This window comes from Oncorhynchus mykiss, chromosome 14 (assembly GCF_057628025.1).
Source record: "Oncorhynchus mykiss isolate SJ-2025 chromosome 14, ASM5762802v1, whole genome shotgun sequence".
Taxonomy (NCBI): domain Eukaryota; kingdom Metazoa; phylum Chordata; class Actinopteri; order Salmoniformes; family Salmonidae; genus Oncorhynchus; species Oncorhynchus mykiss.
Window position 1 is genome coordinate 5,715,772 of NC_143035.1, and position 13,800 is coordinate 5,729,571.

A 13,800-nucleotide genomic window follows, 5' to 3' on the forward strand; every position below is an offset into this window, starting at 1 on the left:
ATATTAGAACATGAGAATAACCATGCCCATCCCTAATACCTGGCAGGGTCCACCAGGGGTCCATAGCATTTTAATTAGACATTTCAATTCAATTCTTGAAATGGAGAAGTTACGTTGAATTCAATTTGAATTTCAACAACCTTCCAAGTTACGGAATTGAATTGGAATGTTAGAATTTTTTGATCTTGGAATTCAATATTTGTACATTTCCCAGTTGATGGAATCAATGCACTTAGTATCAAAAATGGACAGCAGAATTGGTTTAAAAACATTTCAACTTTTATTTCCATTATAGCTAGGCTGCCTGAACAGTGACATGATCAGCCTGAAAGCCTGAGGGATTTGAATTCTAATTTGGAATTTGTGGAATTATTGGGGATAATATTGAATTGGGAATGTCATTCTTGGAATTTACTTAACATTAAAATTGAGAGGAACTGAATTCAAAGACCGAACTGGAATTTTAATTGAATTACAATTGAATTTGTGCAATTAACCCCAACCCTGGGGCCTGGTCCACTAACATTCACCACTGTGTCACAGACACACCAGATCTAGAGGACTTGTTACATAGTACAACCTGTACATTAAAGATGTGATCTTGTATCTGAGTATTGTGTAAAGAATTACCTGACTCTTCTTTCGTCACGCCATTCTTGTTCCTCTCCTCCCAGTCTATCAATTCTTCATAAATGAGCTCTGAGGAGAAAGAGTGATTCGTTTCATCCCTGTACAGTCATCTACACTGTGCGTGAACGTAACATATCAGAACAGGTGAGAGAGTGTTGTCCCTAGAGGGAGCCACCACCTACCTTTCCACTGTTCGATGCTGTGTTCTCTCTCCTCTAGCTGCTTGTCACAGATCTGTGGGGGAGGCTATTAGATACAACATAGACAACACAGTGACACACATATCAGACCAAACAAATGTATTCCCCATATATTTACACATACATACACAGTTGAAGTCAGAAGTTTACATACATCATAGCCAAATACATTTAAAATCAGTTGATCACAACTCCTGACATTTAATCCTAGTAAACATTTCCTGTCTTAGGATCACCACTTTATTTTAAGAATATGAAATGCCAGAATAATAGAGAGAATTATTTATTTCAGCTTTTGTTTCTTTCATCACATTCCCAGTGGGTCAGAAGTTTACACACACTCAATTAGTATTTGGAAGTATGCTTGGGGCCATTGTCCATTTGGAAGACCCATTTGCGACCAAGCTTTAACTTCCTGACTGATGTCTTGAGATGTTGCTTCAATATATCCAAATAATTTTCCTGCCTCATGATGCCATCTATTTTGTGAAGTGCACCAGTCCCTCCTGCAGCAAAGCACCACAAACAACATGATACTGCCACCCCCGTGCTGCACGGTTGGGATGGTGTTCTTCGGCTTGCAAGCCTCACCCTTTTCCCTCCAAACATAATGGTCATTATGGCCAAACAGTATTTTTGTTTCATCAGACCAGAGGACATTTCTACCAAAATTACGATCTTCGTCCCATTTGTGCAGTTGCAAACCGTAGCCTTGCTTTTTTTAGGGCGGTTTTGGAGCAGCAGCTTCTTCCTTGCTGAGCGGCCTTTCAGGTTATGTCGATATAGGACTCGTTTTACTGTGGATATAGATACTTTTGTACCTGTTTCCTCCAGCATCTTCACCAGGTCCTTTGCTGTTGTTCTGGGATAGATTTGCACTTTTCACACCAAAGTATGTTCACCTCTAGGAGACAGAACACGTGTCCTTCCTGAGCGGTATGACGGCTGTGTGGTCCCATAGTGTTTATACTTACGTACTATTGTTTGTACAGATGAACATGGTACTTTCAGGCATTTGGAAATTGCTCCCCAGGACGAACCAGACTTGGAGGTCTACACATTTTTTTTCCTGAGGTCTTGGCTGATTTATTTTGATTTTCCCATGACGTCAAGCAAAAAGGCACTGAGTTTGAAGGTAGGCCTTGAAATACAGCCACAGGTACACCCCCAATTTACTCAAATTATATCAATTAGCCTATCAGAAGCTTCTAAAGCCATGACATTGTTTTCGGGAATTTTCCGAACTGTTTAAAGGCACAGTCAACGTAGTGTATGTAAACTTCTGACCCACTGGAATTGTGATATAGTGAATTAAATCTGTCTGTAAACAATTGTTGGAAAAATTAATTGCGTCATGCACAAAGTAGATGTCCTAACCGACTTGCCAAAACTATTGTCTGTTAACAAGACATTTGTGGAGTGGTTGAAAAACAAGTAAATGACTCCAACCTAAGTGTATGTAAATTTCAGACTTCAACTATATACATCCCCTCTCTCAAAAATGTGGAACAGTCCACTCACCGCATCTGCCTCTCCTGGATCGTACCACACGTGGATATAAGGGTGATTCAGGGCCTCTTCCACTGAGATGCGGCTCTCGGGATCGATCACCAGCATTTTGGACAGCAGGTCCCGAGCTTGACCCGCTGTCATGGAAATGAGAGAATGGCACATTCACTGCACTGTTTCTACAGCAACCAAGGCTATCTTGACATCATTTCATTAAGATAGACCCCGTGGTCTCTATGCGACCGCTTAAGCCCACACAAGGTGTTAGATAAGAATACTGATCCAGCTTTCAACTAGATCACTTTGATACAGCAACACACATATTGCTGGATAGTGTTCTTCACTCCTGCTCATGGAGGGCTACAATGTGAGCGAGATTTTGTTCCAGCCCATCAATAACACACGAGTTTCAGCTTATCTATTCATCACTAAGGCCTTGGTCAGCTGAATCTGGTGACGCAGTGATGGGCTAGAGCAAAAGCCTGCGATACTGGAGCCTTTCAGGACCAAGAACTAAAAGAAAAGTAAAAAAAAATATTTTTTTAAAAAGATACAAAAATCAGGAGGGGAGATATCTTACTCTTGAGTCTGTCGTGTTCGGAATCAGAGGGGAAGGCCCAGTCAGGAAATAGTTCAGCGAAGTTCACCCCTGGGTATTGAGGCTTGTTCATCACATAGTTCCTCACAGTCTCCATCAGCCGGTTCATAAACTCCATGGAGGGAGTACCCAGCACCTCAATCACCTTGTTCCACTGGTCTATGTCTGGACAGGCACCACAGTTAAGGAGAACATGGGTGTATGTGTGTGTATTACATCAACTAAAAATGAGAGCGAGAGCCCATTTCCATTAGAAAAGGTGAAACAGGCAGCCAGTATAAAATGCTAATCGGAGGCATCCCAGTTCTTTTTTTCATTATCAATGGAGGTGACGTCTACTGGTTGAGGAAAAACACAATGGAGGTGGTCTCAATCGTCCTTGTGGATCTAACCAAGTATAAATACTTATGGAGACAATGGAAGAATCAAGTGCCAGAGAGGAGTGGAGACAGAGGGATGAGGAAATTGATGAAGAGGAGTGAGATATTGAAAAAAAGAGGGAGTGGGAGAGAGGTGGATGAAGGATACGGTCGGTGCCCTGGAAGATAACGTTGCCCTTCACCATTTCACCCATGATGCACCCCACTGACCAGATGTCCACTGGGAACAGGAAGAAAATGAAAACAAAATGTTCAAACATATGGTTGGTTGTCTTTATAAACACAAATCACCAAAATCATAGGAAGACATACGGCAGTGGTTAAATTATTATATGTTAAATGGAAGAATAATGCTTTAGTTACGAAATGGTTCAAAATGCAGGATTAGGGACATACTCCAGGCTATTTCCATTCAGAGAGCACTCTCATCGGGATGGGAAGGACAGACTAACTAACTTAACACATAGCCTTTCAGGCTCCTCTCGCATGGAGCACTGCTCATCAGTTTACACAGCCTTTCAGGCTCCTCTCGCATGGAGCACTGCTTAGGAGCACTGCTCATCAGTTTACACAGCCGTTTCGCTTTCTCGATTTGCAAGTCGGGGATGAAATAACGCGTGTCCTCACTGGACACTTTGAAGATGTCAGAATAACTGTCCACGTGTACTTTTCCTCAGCCAACAAGACGAGTAACGAACAGAAAAATCACCAGCCTATGCATAGGCGGCGTTTGAGTTTCACCACATTTTTTACCATAAAAATGCACCTTTATAATAAAGCATTGAATGCATCATCGCATTTCCAGACTTATGTAAGATCGCCTACTATGCATAATGTGAGGAGTAGATTGGAAAATCATAATTTAGGCTAATAATATAATATATAAAAAAGACCACGTGTATATCGGCGAGTCCTGGGTTACAGGCTATATCAGATACGTTTATTCTTTCTTTGTACGGGAGAAACACATTTCATGCAATTCTACTACACTTTATGTGACTGGACACATAAGCAGAATCTTTTTTTAATACGACTAATTACAGGGTAGCCTACTCTGCTGACACTGAAACGGATAAATCAAAAACAACCTTGTCCATTTAATAGGCCTATGAGAAGGGGAGACGCAAATAGAATATGACGTCCATCTAAAATGGAGGAAATTGTCCAAAAACAAACTTAAGTGGCACTGACTGAACAACGATAAAGAGTGAACATGCGCAGGGCGCACTCTCCGCTGGTGCTAATAAGATAAGCTATAGGCCTACTGTTCAATTAGGTTGAGAATTTGGTTACTAAAAGACAGATTTTCATTGTCTTCTCTTCACAGCAAGAGCCTTTTGTTTTCCAAACTAATGTTTTATTTCTGTATAGACAGGAGTAGGCTAATTAGGCTATATCATTTTGGCAATTTAATTTACTTAGGGAAAGCTTAGATTCCCCTAGCCTTATGGATGCGTCACCTATGAGCCTATGGCAATCGACTACTCCCCATAGTAGAAAAGTTTACTATTCTATTGGCCAGCTTGTCGAGAAATAAATAGCCCAAACAGTCTCTGGGACAGTTGTGGGAAGATAGATCCCAAATTCAAATTCATACAACCACTAGGCCTAGGCAACAAAAATAATGTTGAAAAGCAATGAATAGATGGAACAGATCATCACATTAAGATTAAAATTTAAAGTCTTATTTCTTGACATAATTAGCGCAGTAATGTGCACAAGGCATTTGGCTACCGGACAATGGAAGGAAATTTAAAACCAATAGAATATGAGATAAATAGGCTTTTGGTTTCAATGGCATATGCCCAGGCTACTTTGAAGCAAGGTAAAACATGCCTCATAATATGTAGCAAAATGTTCAGGTTTTAAACAATTAAACTTCTCTAGGATAGGGGGCAGCATTTGGAATTTTCGAAGAAAAGCATGCCCAAATTCAACTGCCTGCTACTCATCCACAGAAGACAATATATGCATATTATTAGTAAACACTCTGAAGTTTCTAAAACTGTTTGAATCATGACTGTGAGTATAACAGAACTTATGTAGCAGGCGAAACCCCGAGGACAAACCATTTAGATTTTTTTGTTTTGTTTTTGAGGTCACTCTCTTTTCAATTAGTTTTCATTGGGACTTGCTTGCAGTTCCTACCACTTCCACTGGATGTCACCAGTCTTTAGAAATTGGTTGAGGTTTTTCCTTTGTGTAATGAAGAAGTAGTCCTGTTCAAAACGAGGGTCACTTCATGTGTACTGCTTGATAGAGGCACGTGACCAGAAAGCTAGCGTCCGTTTGTTTTCTTCCTGTATTGAACACAGATCATCCCGTCTTCAATTTGATCTATTATTTACTTTAAAAAATACCATAAGTTGTATTACAAAAGTAGTTTGAAATGTTTTGGCAAAGTTTACAGGTAACTTGAGATATTTTGTAGTTGCGTTGCGCAAGTTGGAACCAGTGTTTTTCTGGATCAAACGCGCCAAATAAATGGACATTTTGGATATATATGGACGGAATTAATCAAACAAAAAGGACCATTTGTGATGTTTATGGGACAACAGTAGAAGCTCGTCAAAGGCATGATTTATATGGCATGATTTTATTTCTGCGTTTTGTGTCACAGCTGGAGAGGTTGAAATATGTTCCCTTTTGTTTACGGAGGTGCTATCCTCAGATAATAGTATCGTTTGCTTTCGCCAAAAATCGTTTTTGAAATTTGACATGTTGGTTGGATTCACAACACGTGTAGCTTTAATTTGGTATCTTACATGTGTGAATTCATGAAAGTTCGATTTTTATAGGAATTTATTTGAATTTGGCGCTCTGCATTTTCTCTGGCTTTTAGCCAAGTGGGACGCTACCGTCCCACATATCCCAGAAAGGTTTTAAGTAGGTATACGTTTTCAAAAGGCATACTGCTTCCAGCTCATTGCTAAGTGGTGTGTGACGCGCTGATGAAGCCTGACTTCCGTACCTGACTTCCGTACCAATTAAATTCCAATAAAATTATGCAAATTGCCCCATAGACAGATAAGCATGACTGGTCAAATGTATTTACATCAACAAATAGGCAGTGGCGTAAAGTACTTAACTAAAAATACTTTAAAGTACTTCTTAAGTCGTTTTTGGGGGAGGGAGGTATCTGTACTTTACTATTTATATTTTTGACAATTTACATTATTTTCTTTAGTAATGTACTTTTCACTCCACATTTCCCCTGGCACCCAAAAGTACTCGTTACATTATGAATACAGGAAAATGGTGCAATTCACACACATCAAGAGAACATCCCTGGTCATCCCTACCGCATCTTATCTGGCATACTCACTAAACACAAATGCTTCTTTTGTAAATTATGTCTTGAGTGTTGGAGTGTGCCCCTGGCTATCCGTAAATAAATATTTTTGGTTTGCTTAATATAAGGAATGTAAAATGATTTATACTTTTGATACTTAAGTATTTTTAAAACCAAATACGTTTACTCAAGTAATTTTCTATTAAGCCATCTTTACTTTTACTCAAGTATGACAATTGTGTACTTTGTCCACCACTGCGAATAGGCAAAAAAAAAAAGCATTATTTCGCAAATAGGATTTTTTTCTCCCAGCCTGGCGCCAATTGTGCTTACTAACTTTTTAATTTTTATAAAATGAAGGCCAAAATCTGGATATTTCTGGCTAAACCAAACCCTGCTGTGTACGAGTGTGTGTGTGTAGCTGGTACAATAGGATGTGATGTGGTCAGGGCATGGATAGTATTTGCTTTGGACTGTGTGCCTTCAACAAATGTTCATAAACCCCTCCCCTGTATTTCTGCCCTGATGAAGACTTAGAGGTATTTTCCTTTGATAAAAGGTAAATTGGAAACTTCTAATGCACTGGAAAAATGTGCCTTAACTTCCTACACAGGAAGTAGGTTTGACTACTGTACATCGATAATAAACAAAAACATAAATGGAATACCATTCACTATGCAACACTGCTACATACAAATTCTCATAAGCAGAGTGATGTGTCATAAGTGGAACGAACACGCACAAAGGATACAGTCTTTTCCAGGGAAGAGGATTTTGTGTGCAATCATCTCAGCCATGATGCAGCCAACAGACCACAGGTCAACTGCAGAGCAGCACAGAACCATCAACATTCAACAACCATCATCAATGGAAACATGATCAAGCGGTATGATCAGAACAGCAGGATCAGTCACTGTTTGTTCTCTAACCTTGATCAGCCAACACAATAGTTTAGTAGAATCACTAACTATGATCAATAAAAAGATTTATCCAACCCTTCAAAAGGTCCTTGGACACACCAAACATGACCAACAGCACTCCATTTTAAAACCAACCCACTGTGATGGACATTTTTTTATGTTTGACCTTTTCTCAAAACCAATTTCTGTGTTCATGCAAGTGACTGATTGAACAAATCCTCACTATCAGTATCTGCAATTTGGCAGTACGCCCAGAACCTTGTTTAGAGAAAGGGATATCTCAGTTTCAAGATCTCAGCTTAGAGAGAAGAAGCCTTGTGAGGTATTGGTCTGTCACATGCATGACCCAGTATTGGTCGTCACATGAATGAAGCAAACATGAATTATGAATAAGCTAAATCATGCAACTATAACATGTCAGTATATAACGGGACTGCCAGGTTGGAGCTCCTAATCAACATGTGTACTCGGTGCATTAAGTTTGTTGGAACCGCTCCAGCTCGCTGATAATAAACAATGATTCATTTAAAAATTGACTTAGGTGTCCCTGTGTAAGAATTTCCATTGGGGGTCTGCAAAGAAAACCGGTGGCACATTTTATGAAGCCTGAGGGTAAATTCCCATTTTGACCAAAAGATGAGACCCGCCCAGACCCTGTGAGCTGCCCAGGAGGAGACATCCGCGAACAAATGAGGGACAGCAACTGATTTCAGTAAGTCCATTTAAAGGAATCTGAAAGAATCAAGGTGAGTAACGCATAAAAAGGTACCCATAGTCTTAGAGAGAGAAGGCTATTCACTAGTTTTATGAGAAAACTAGCGCAAGGGCATAACGGTACCATGGAAAGCCCCACTGACAGCTGTCTAAGCATTTATTAGAAATGTCTACGTGGTCTGCAGCCTGTTCCTAAATATGTACGGAAGATACATATGGTGCAAAGCAAGTAAAGAGAATCGTTGAAGATGCACAAGACTAAATACGCAAATTGATTTTCTTCACATGCCTGCATGTAAAAAGGGAAAAAATATGTTGGTAATGGTTGACAGTTAAATCCAAATGGATTGAGGTTTCCCCACATCAAGTGATGTGTATTGCTGTTGTCTTCTCATTGTTCTTGTCTTGCTTCAATAACACATAATCACCAGATTGGGTCTGTTGGATGGTTGGGATTTCTCCCTTAGGATTAGCCCTGTGCTGCCATCCTGTTAGAAGGTAACAGATAACAGGGGCCTCCCGGGTGGCGCAGTGGTCTAGGGCACCGTAGCGCTAGCTGTGCCTCCAGAGACTCTGGTTTCGCGCCCAGGCTCTGTCGCGCCGGCCGCGACCGGGAGGTCCGTGGGGCGACGCACAATTGGCCTAGCGTCGTCCGGGTAAGGGAGGGTTTGGCCGGTAGGGATATCCTTGTCTCATCACGCACCAGCGACTCCTGTGGCGGACCGGGCGCAGTGCGCGCTAACCAAGGTAGCCAGGTACACAGTGTTTTCTCAGACACATTGGTGCAGCTGGCTTCTGGGTTGGAGGCGCGCTGTGTTAAGAAGCAGTGCGGCTTGGTTGGGTTGTGTTTCGGAGGACGCATGGCTTTCGACCTTCGTCTCTCCCGTGCCCATATGGGAGTTGTAGCGATGAGACAAGATAGTAATTACTAACAATTGGATACCACGAAATTGGGGAAAAAAGGGAAAAAAAAATTTAAGAAAAAAGGTAACAGATTATTACAATGGTTAAGATGGATTTTCAGTGTGTTCCATGGTGTTATTCACCCCTAGTGGAGCTTTCTGGTACTTAGAAAGACTGTACGCAAACAGGAAGTAGAGAATTAGTTCTGCACGCATAGAAGCAGCTACAAACAACGCTACGGTGCAGGTCTTTCAGTGTAGTTATCCAAATAAACTGCTGTTCACAAATGCTCTCCATCCAACCTCACTGAGCTCGAGCTGTTTTGCAAGGAGGAATGGGAAAAAATGTCAGTCTCTCGATGTGCAAAACTGATAGAGACATACCCCAAGCGACTTACAGCTGTAATCGCAGCAAAAGGTGGCGCTACAAAGTATTAACTTAAGGGGGATTAATAATTTTGCACGCCCAATTTTTCAGTTTTTGATTTGTTAAAAAAGTTTGAAATATCCAATAAATGTCGTTCCACTTCATGATTGTGTCCCACTTGTTGTTGATTCTTCACAAAAAAATACAGTTTTATATCGTTATGTTTGAAGCCTGAAATGTGGCAAAAGGTCGCAAAGTTCAAGGGGGCCGAATACTTTCGCAAGCACTGTATATATATATATATATAAAATGGTTTAAACTGTGTTGTTATTCTCTGACATTTGTTTTAGAAATCCGTATTAAGCATATTGTTAGCAGTAATAGTTTGTCATACAATAAATAATTTGTCTGGATTTTCTTGAATCAGAAATGCCCTAAACTAAAAAAAACTGTTGTTCTGGTCTCTCCTTTATGGCGAAAGTGACTACAGATGGTGTCTAGATGCATGGAAGGGATAATTTGACCAAGAACAGTGCGGACCTCATCCCCACTAATCAGTTGAAGCAATGGTGTCCAGTATGGTCCTTCACCACTTCTACCGTGAGACCTGAGTCCGAGCCAGCATGTACACAGCATCCAGTCGAAGCGATCAACTGCCTTTTCTCTCAGGAGTGAGACACGGGTCCACTTGGAGTGAGCATGGAGAAAGATCCCATCCAAACTTGCTGGTGTACTTGTAGGAAAATGGACAAGACATAATGGACTGTAAAGGACAGTGGCGGCTCAGGTGAGAGACATTATCAAGGGCCATCCACTTTGAACATGTGCCATTGGGAGGACAAACTGAAACACATGAAGAAAACGCCAGAAGGATGAGTGTCGGGAGGGAGGGGGGGGTAAACTGTGTCCGCAATTGATTTGGGCTTATCCAAAATTGTATAACTGAATTATCAGGTTGATTGTAGAGGTCTGCACACTGAGAAATGTATAGTAATTTTGACTAAGAATGAATTGAGATACCACATCTGTCATTACCACAAGGGATGAGAATAGTTGCTACTGGAAATATAAGAATATACTGTATGTCAATGTACATTCTGCCGGTAATAGTTATAATTATGGTTTGGAAAGGCGAGGCTTCTAGAGACAGAGCTATACAACTCAAATGTGAGGAGAGCCACTAGATTGGGGCAAGGTTAGCCCAAGCTGCATTCTCATTCTTATCAAGGTTGGTGTGAAACTGTTTAACATGTGTTCTCTCTTCCCTGTGAAAGTCAATATGCATGTACCCTAGACCAAATTCGGGAATGTCTAAAGAATTGCGTAAATTGGCTCTACAAACAGAGAGGCTCTTGACTATCTTTTGGCAGTTCAAAGGGGCACTTGTGCAATCATTTGTATTTATTATGGATCCCTATTAGCTGCTGTTACTCTTCCTGGAGTCCAGCAAAATTAAGGCAGTTTAAACAATTATAGAAACATCACAATACATTCGCGACACACACTGTGTGCCCTCAGGCCCCTACTCCACCACTACCGTACTAAATCCATGTGGATGTATAGTGCATATATATGTGTGTGTGTGTATGTACATCGGCGATGAATGTTGTACTTTTGCCCCAGATCACTCCTCACATATGACTGATCTCACCGAACACATTGCCACTGTCGCGAAGAATAATTCCCCACAACCAGAGGGGATGCCTGCAACTTGGTTGGAATCCCTGTTTGGAAGTTGGGATCCCAAATTGCCAAAATGGGCTACAGCAAGTTTTTTTTCCTTTTGCTTAGTTTGTCCAAATTGTGTTATTGAACATGCTGTGTATGTTTGATAAATTAATTGCCGTTAATAGAAGTATAACCTTTACTAAGATGATAGTGTTACCATACTAATTAGATTGTATAATACAGAACGAAGGGTTTGAAGTGTCTGGTTTCATGTGTTGATTTCCCTTACTTTAAAATTCAAAAAGGCAGTTGCACACCTGAGAACTTTTTGCAGGTGCATAGCAACAGTTGAATAAGACGAATGAAAAAGGAAACCGCACACTGCTCTTGATAGTGTCACGGATCTTTAATAAGCTTAACGTATCGGCCTCCATCAGAGCTTTCCCCTTACTTTAAAAGAAATATGATAGAGAAGAAAAAAAACTAAATGCTTACATTAAAATGCAATGATTATCATCACACACGTGATAAGTTACATAAGTTTGTTATTTTCTAATAACCAATTTCTGTGTGTTCTGTTGCTGCTTTTCTCAAAACCAATTTCTGTGTTCATGCAAGTGACTGATTGAATGAATCCTCACTATCAGTATCTGCAATTTGGCAGGATGACCAGAACCTTGTTTAGAGAAAGGGATATCTCAGTTTCAAGGTCTCAGCTTAGAGAGAAGAAGCCTTGTGAGGTATTGGTCTGTCACATGTATGACCCAGTATTGGTCATCACATGAATGAAGCAAACATTATGAACGATGAATAAGCTAAATCATGCAAATATAACTTGTCAGTATATAAGGGAACTAACGGGACTGCCCAGTTAGAGCTCCTAATCGACATGTGTACTTGGTGCATTAAGTTTGTTGGAACCGCTCCAGCGCGCTGATTATAGACCATTATTCATTTAAGATGGAATTCAAGTGTCCCTGTGTAAGAATTTCCACGACACTCCTTTCATAATTATTCTGCAATTTGTTTTTGTAGGTTGTAACCAGGCACTATGAGGAATTCCAATCACTAACACATCAGCACCTTTTGGAATAGAACAACTCTGTTCAGTGGTACACAATACACACAGGACCCAGGACTTGTTAGTGGGTTAGTCAGATTAGTAGCAATTAGGCTGTGTCCTAATTGACACTATTTCCCAAGTTCAATACTTTTAACCAAAGCCAGAGCGTCAAGGGTAGTGCACTACAGGGGAAATAGGGTGTGGTTTGAGACACAGCCATAGCGTTCTTCCCACTTACCGTTCTCCTTGTACTTCATGCCCAGGATGACCTCTGGGGCCCTGTAGTACCTAGTCACCACATAAGGGGTCATCATGAAGTTGGTGCAGGCCGTTCTTGCCAATCCAAAGTCCAGGATCTTCAGAGTACAGTCTGACTTGACCACTATGTTACTGGGCTTCAGATCCTATAGGGAGAGAGGGATAGAGCATATAGCACATCCGGAAAGTATCAAATCAAATTTTAATGGTCATATACACATGGTTAGCAGATGTTAATGCGAGTGTTGCGGAATGTGACTTATTCCACATGGTTACGTTACAGCCTTTTTCTAAAATGTATTCAATTGCCCCCCCCCCCCCCCCCCCCCAAACAATACCCCATAATGACAAAGTAAAAACAAGTTTGACATTTTTTGCAAATGTATTCAAAATAAAATACTGAAATATCACATTTACTTAAGTATTCAGAACCTTTACTCAGTACTTTGGTGAAGCACCATTGGCAGTGATTACACCCTCAAGTCTTCTTGGGTATGACGCTACAAGCTTGGCACACCTGTATTTGGGGAGTTTCTCTTCATTCTTCTCTGCAGATCCTCTCAAGCTCTGTCACGTTTGATGGGGAAAATAGCCACACAGCTATTTTCAGGTCTCTCCAGAGATGTTCGGTCGGGTTCAAGTCCAGGCTATGGCTGGGCCACTCAAGGACATTCAGAGACTTGTCCCGAAGGCACTCCTGTGTTGTCTTGGCTGTGTGCTTAGGGTCATTGTCCTGTTGGAAGGTGAATCCTCGCCCCAGTCTGAGTTCCTGAGCAGGTTTTCATCAAGGATCTCTGTACTTTGCTCCGTACACCTTTTCCTCAATCCTGACTAGTCTCCCAGTCCCTGCCGCTGAAAAACATCCCCACAGCACGATGCTGCCACCACCATGCTTCACCGTAGGGATGGTGCCAGGTTTCCTCCAGACATGACGCTTGGCATTCAGGCCAAAGAGTTCAATCTTGGTTTCATCAGACCAGATAATCTTGTTTCTTAAGGTCTGAGAATCCTTTAGGTGCCTTTTGGCAAACTCCAAGCGGGCTGTCATGTGCCTTTTACTGAGGAGTGGCTTCCGTCTGGCCACTAACATAAGGCCTGATTGGTGGAGTGCTGCAGAGATGGTTGTCCTTCTGGAAGGTTCTTCCATCACCACAGAGGAACTCTAGAGCTCTGTCAGAGTGACCATCAGGTTCTTGGTTGTACCACCCTAACCAAGGACCTTCTCCCCCGATTGCTCAGTTTGGCCGGGTGGCCCGCTCTAGGAAGAGTCTTGGTGGTTCCAAATTTCTTCCATCTAAG

At 41.2% G+C, this 13,800-nt stretch overlaps 1 protein-coding gene across 8 annotated transcripts in view; it reads right to left on the reverse strand.

Moving 5' to 3' along the window:
* The window catches only part of LOC110488604 (mitogen-activated protein kinase 9), a 35,284-nt gene that overhangs the window by 5,907 nt on the left and 15,577 nt on the right, over window positions 1-13,800 (reverse strand). For 2 of the 8 annotated variants that reach the window (XM_021560874.3, XM_021560875.3), the window contains exons 6-11: window positions 12,482-12,647; window positions 3,466-3,537; window positions 2,920-3,102; window positions 2,352-2,476; window positions 813-876; window positions 631-699 (exon numbers count right to left, since the gene is read on the reverse strand). In XM_021560874.3, coding sequence (XP_021416549.1) covers window positions 631-699; window positions 813-876; window positions 2,352-2,476; window positions 2,920-3,102; window positions 3,466-3,537; window positions 12,482-12,647 — 679 coding nt within the window. Of the gene's footprint in view, window positions 1-630; window positions 700-812; window positions 877-2,351; window positions 2,477-2,919; window positions 3,103-3,465; window positions 3,538-7,360; window positions 7,433-12,481; window positions 12,648-13,800 lie in introns of all 8 variants that reach the window. The other 6 variants (XM_021560877.3, XM_090198191.1, XM_021560876.3 and 3 more) reach the window with 3 other exon arrangements.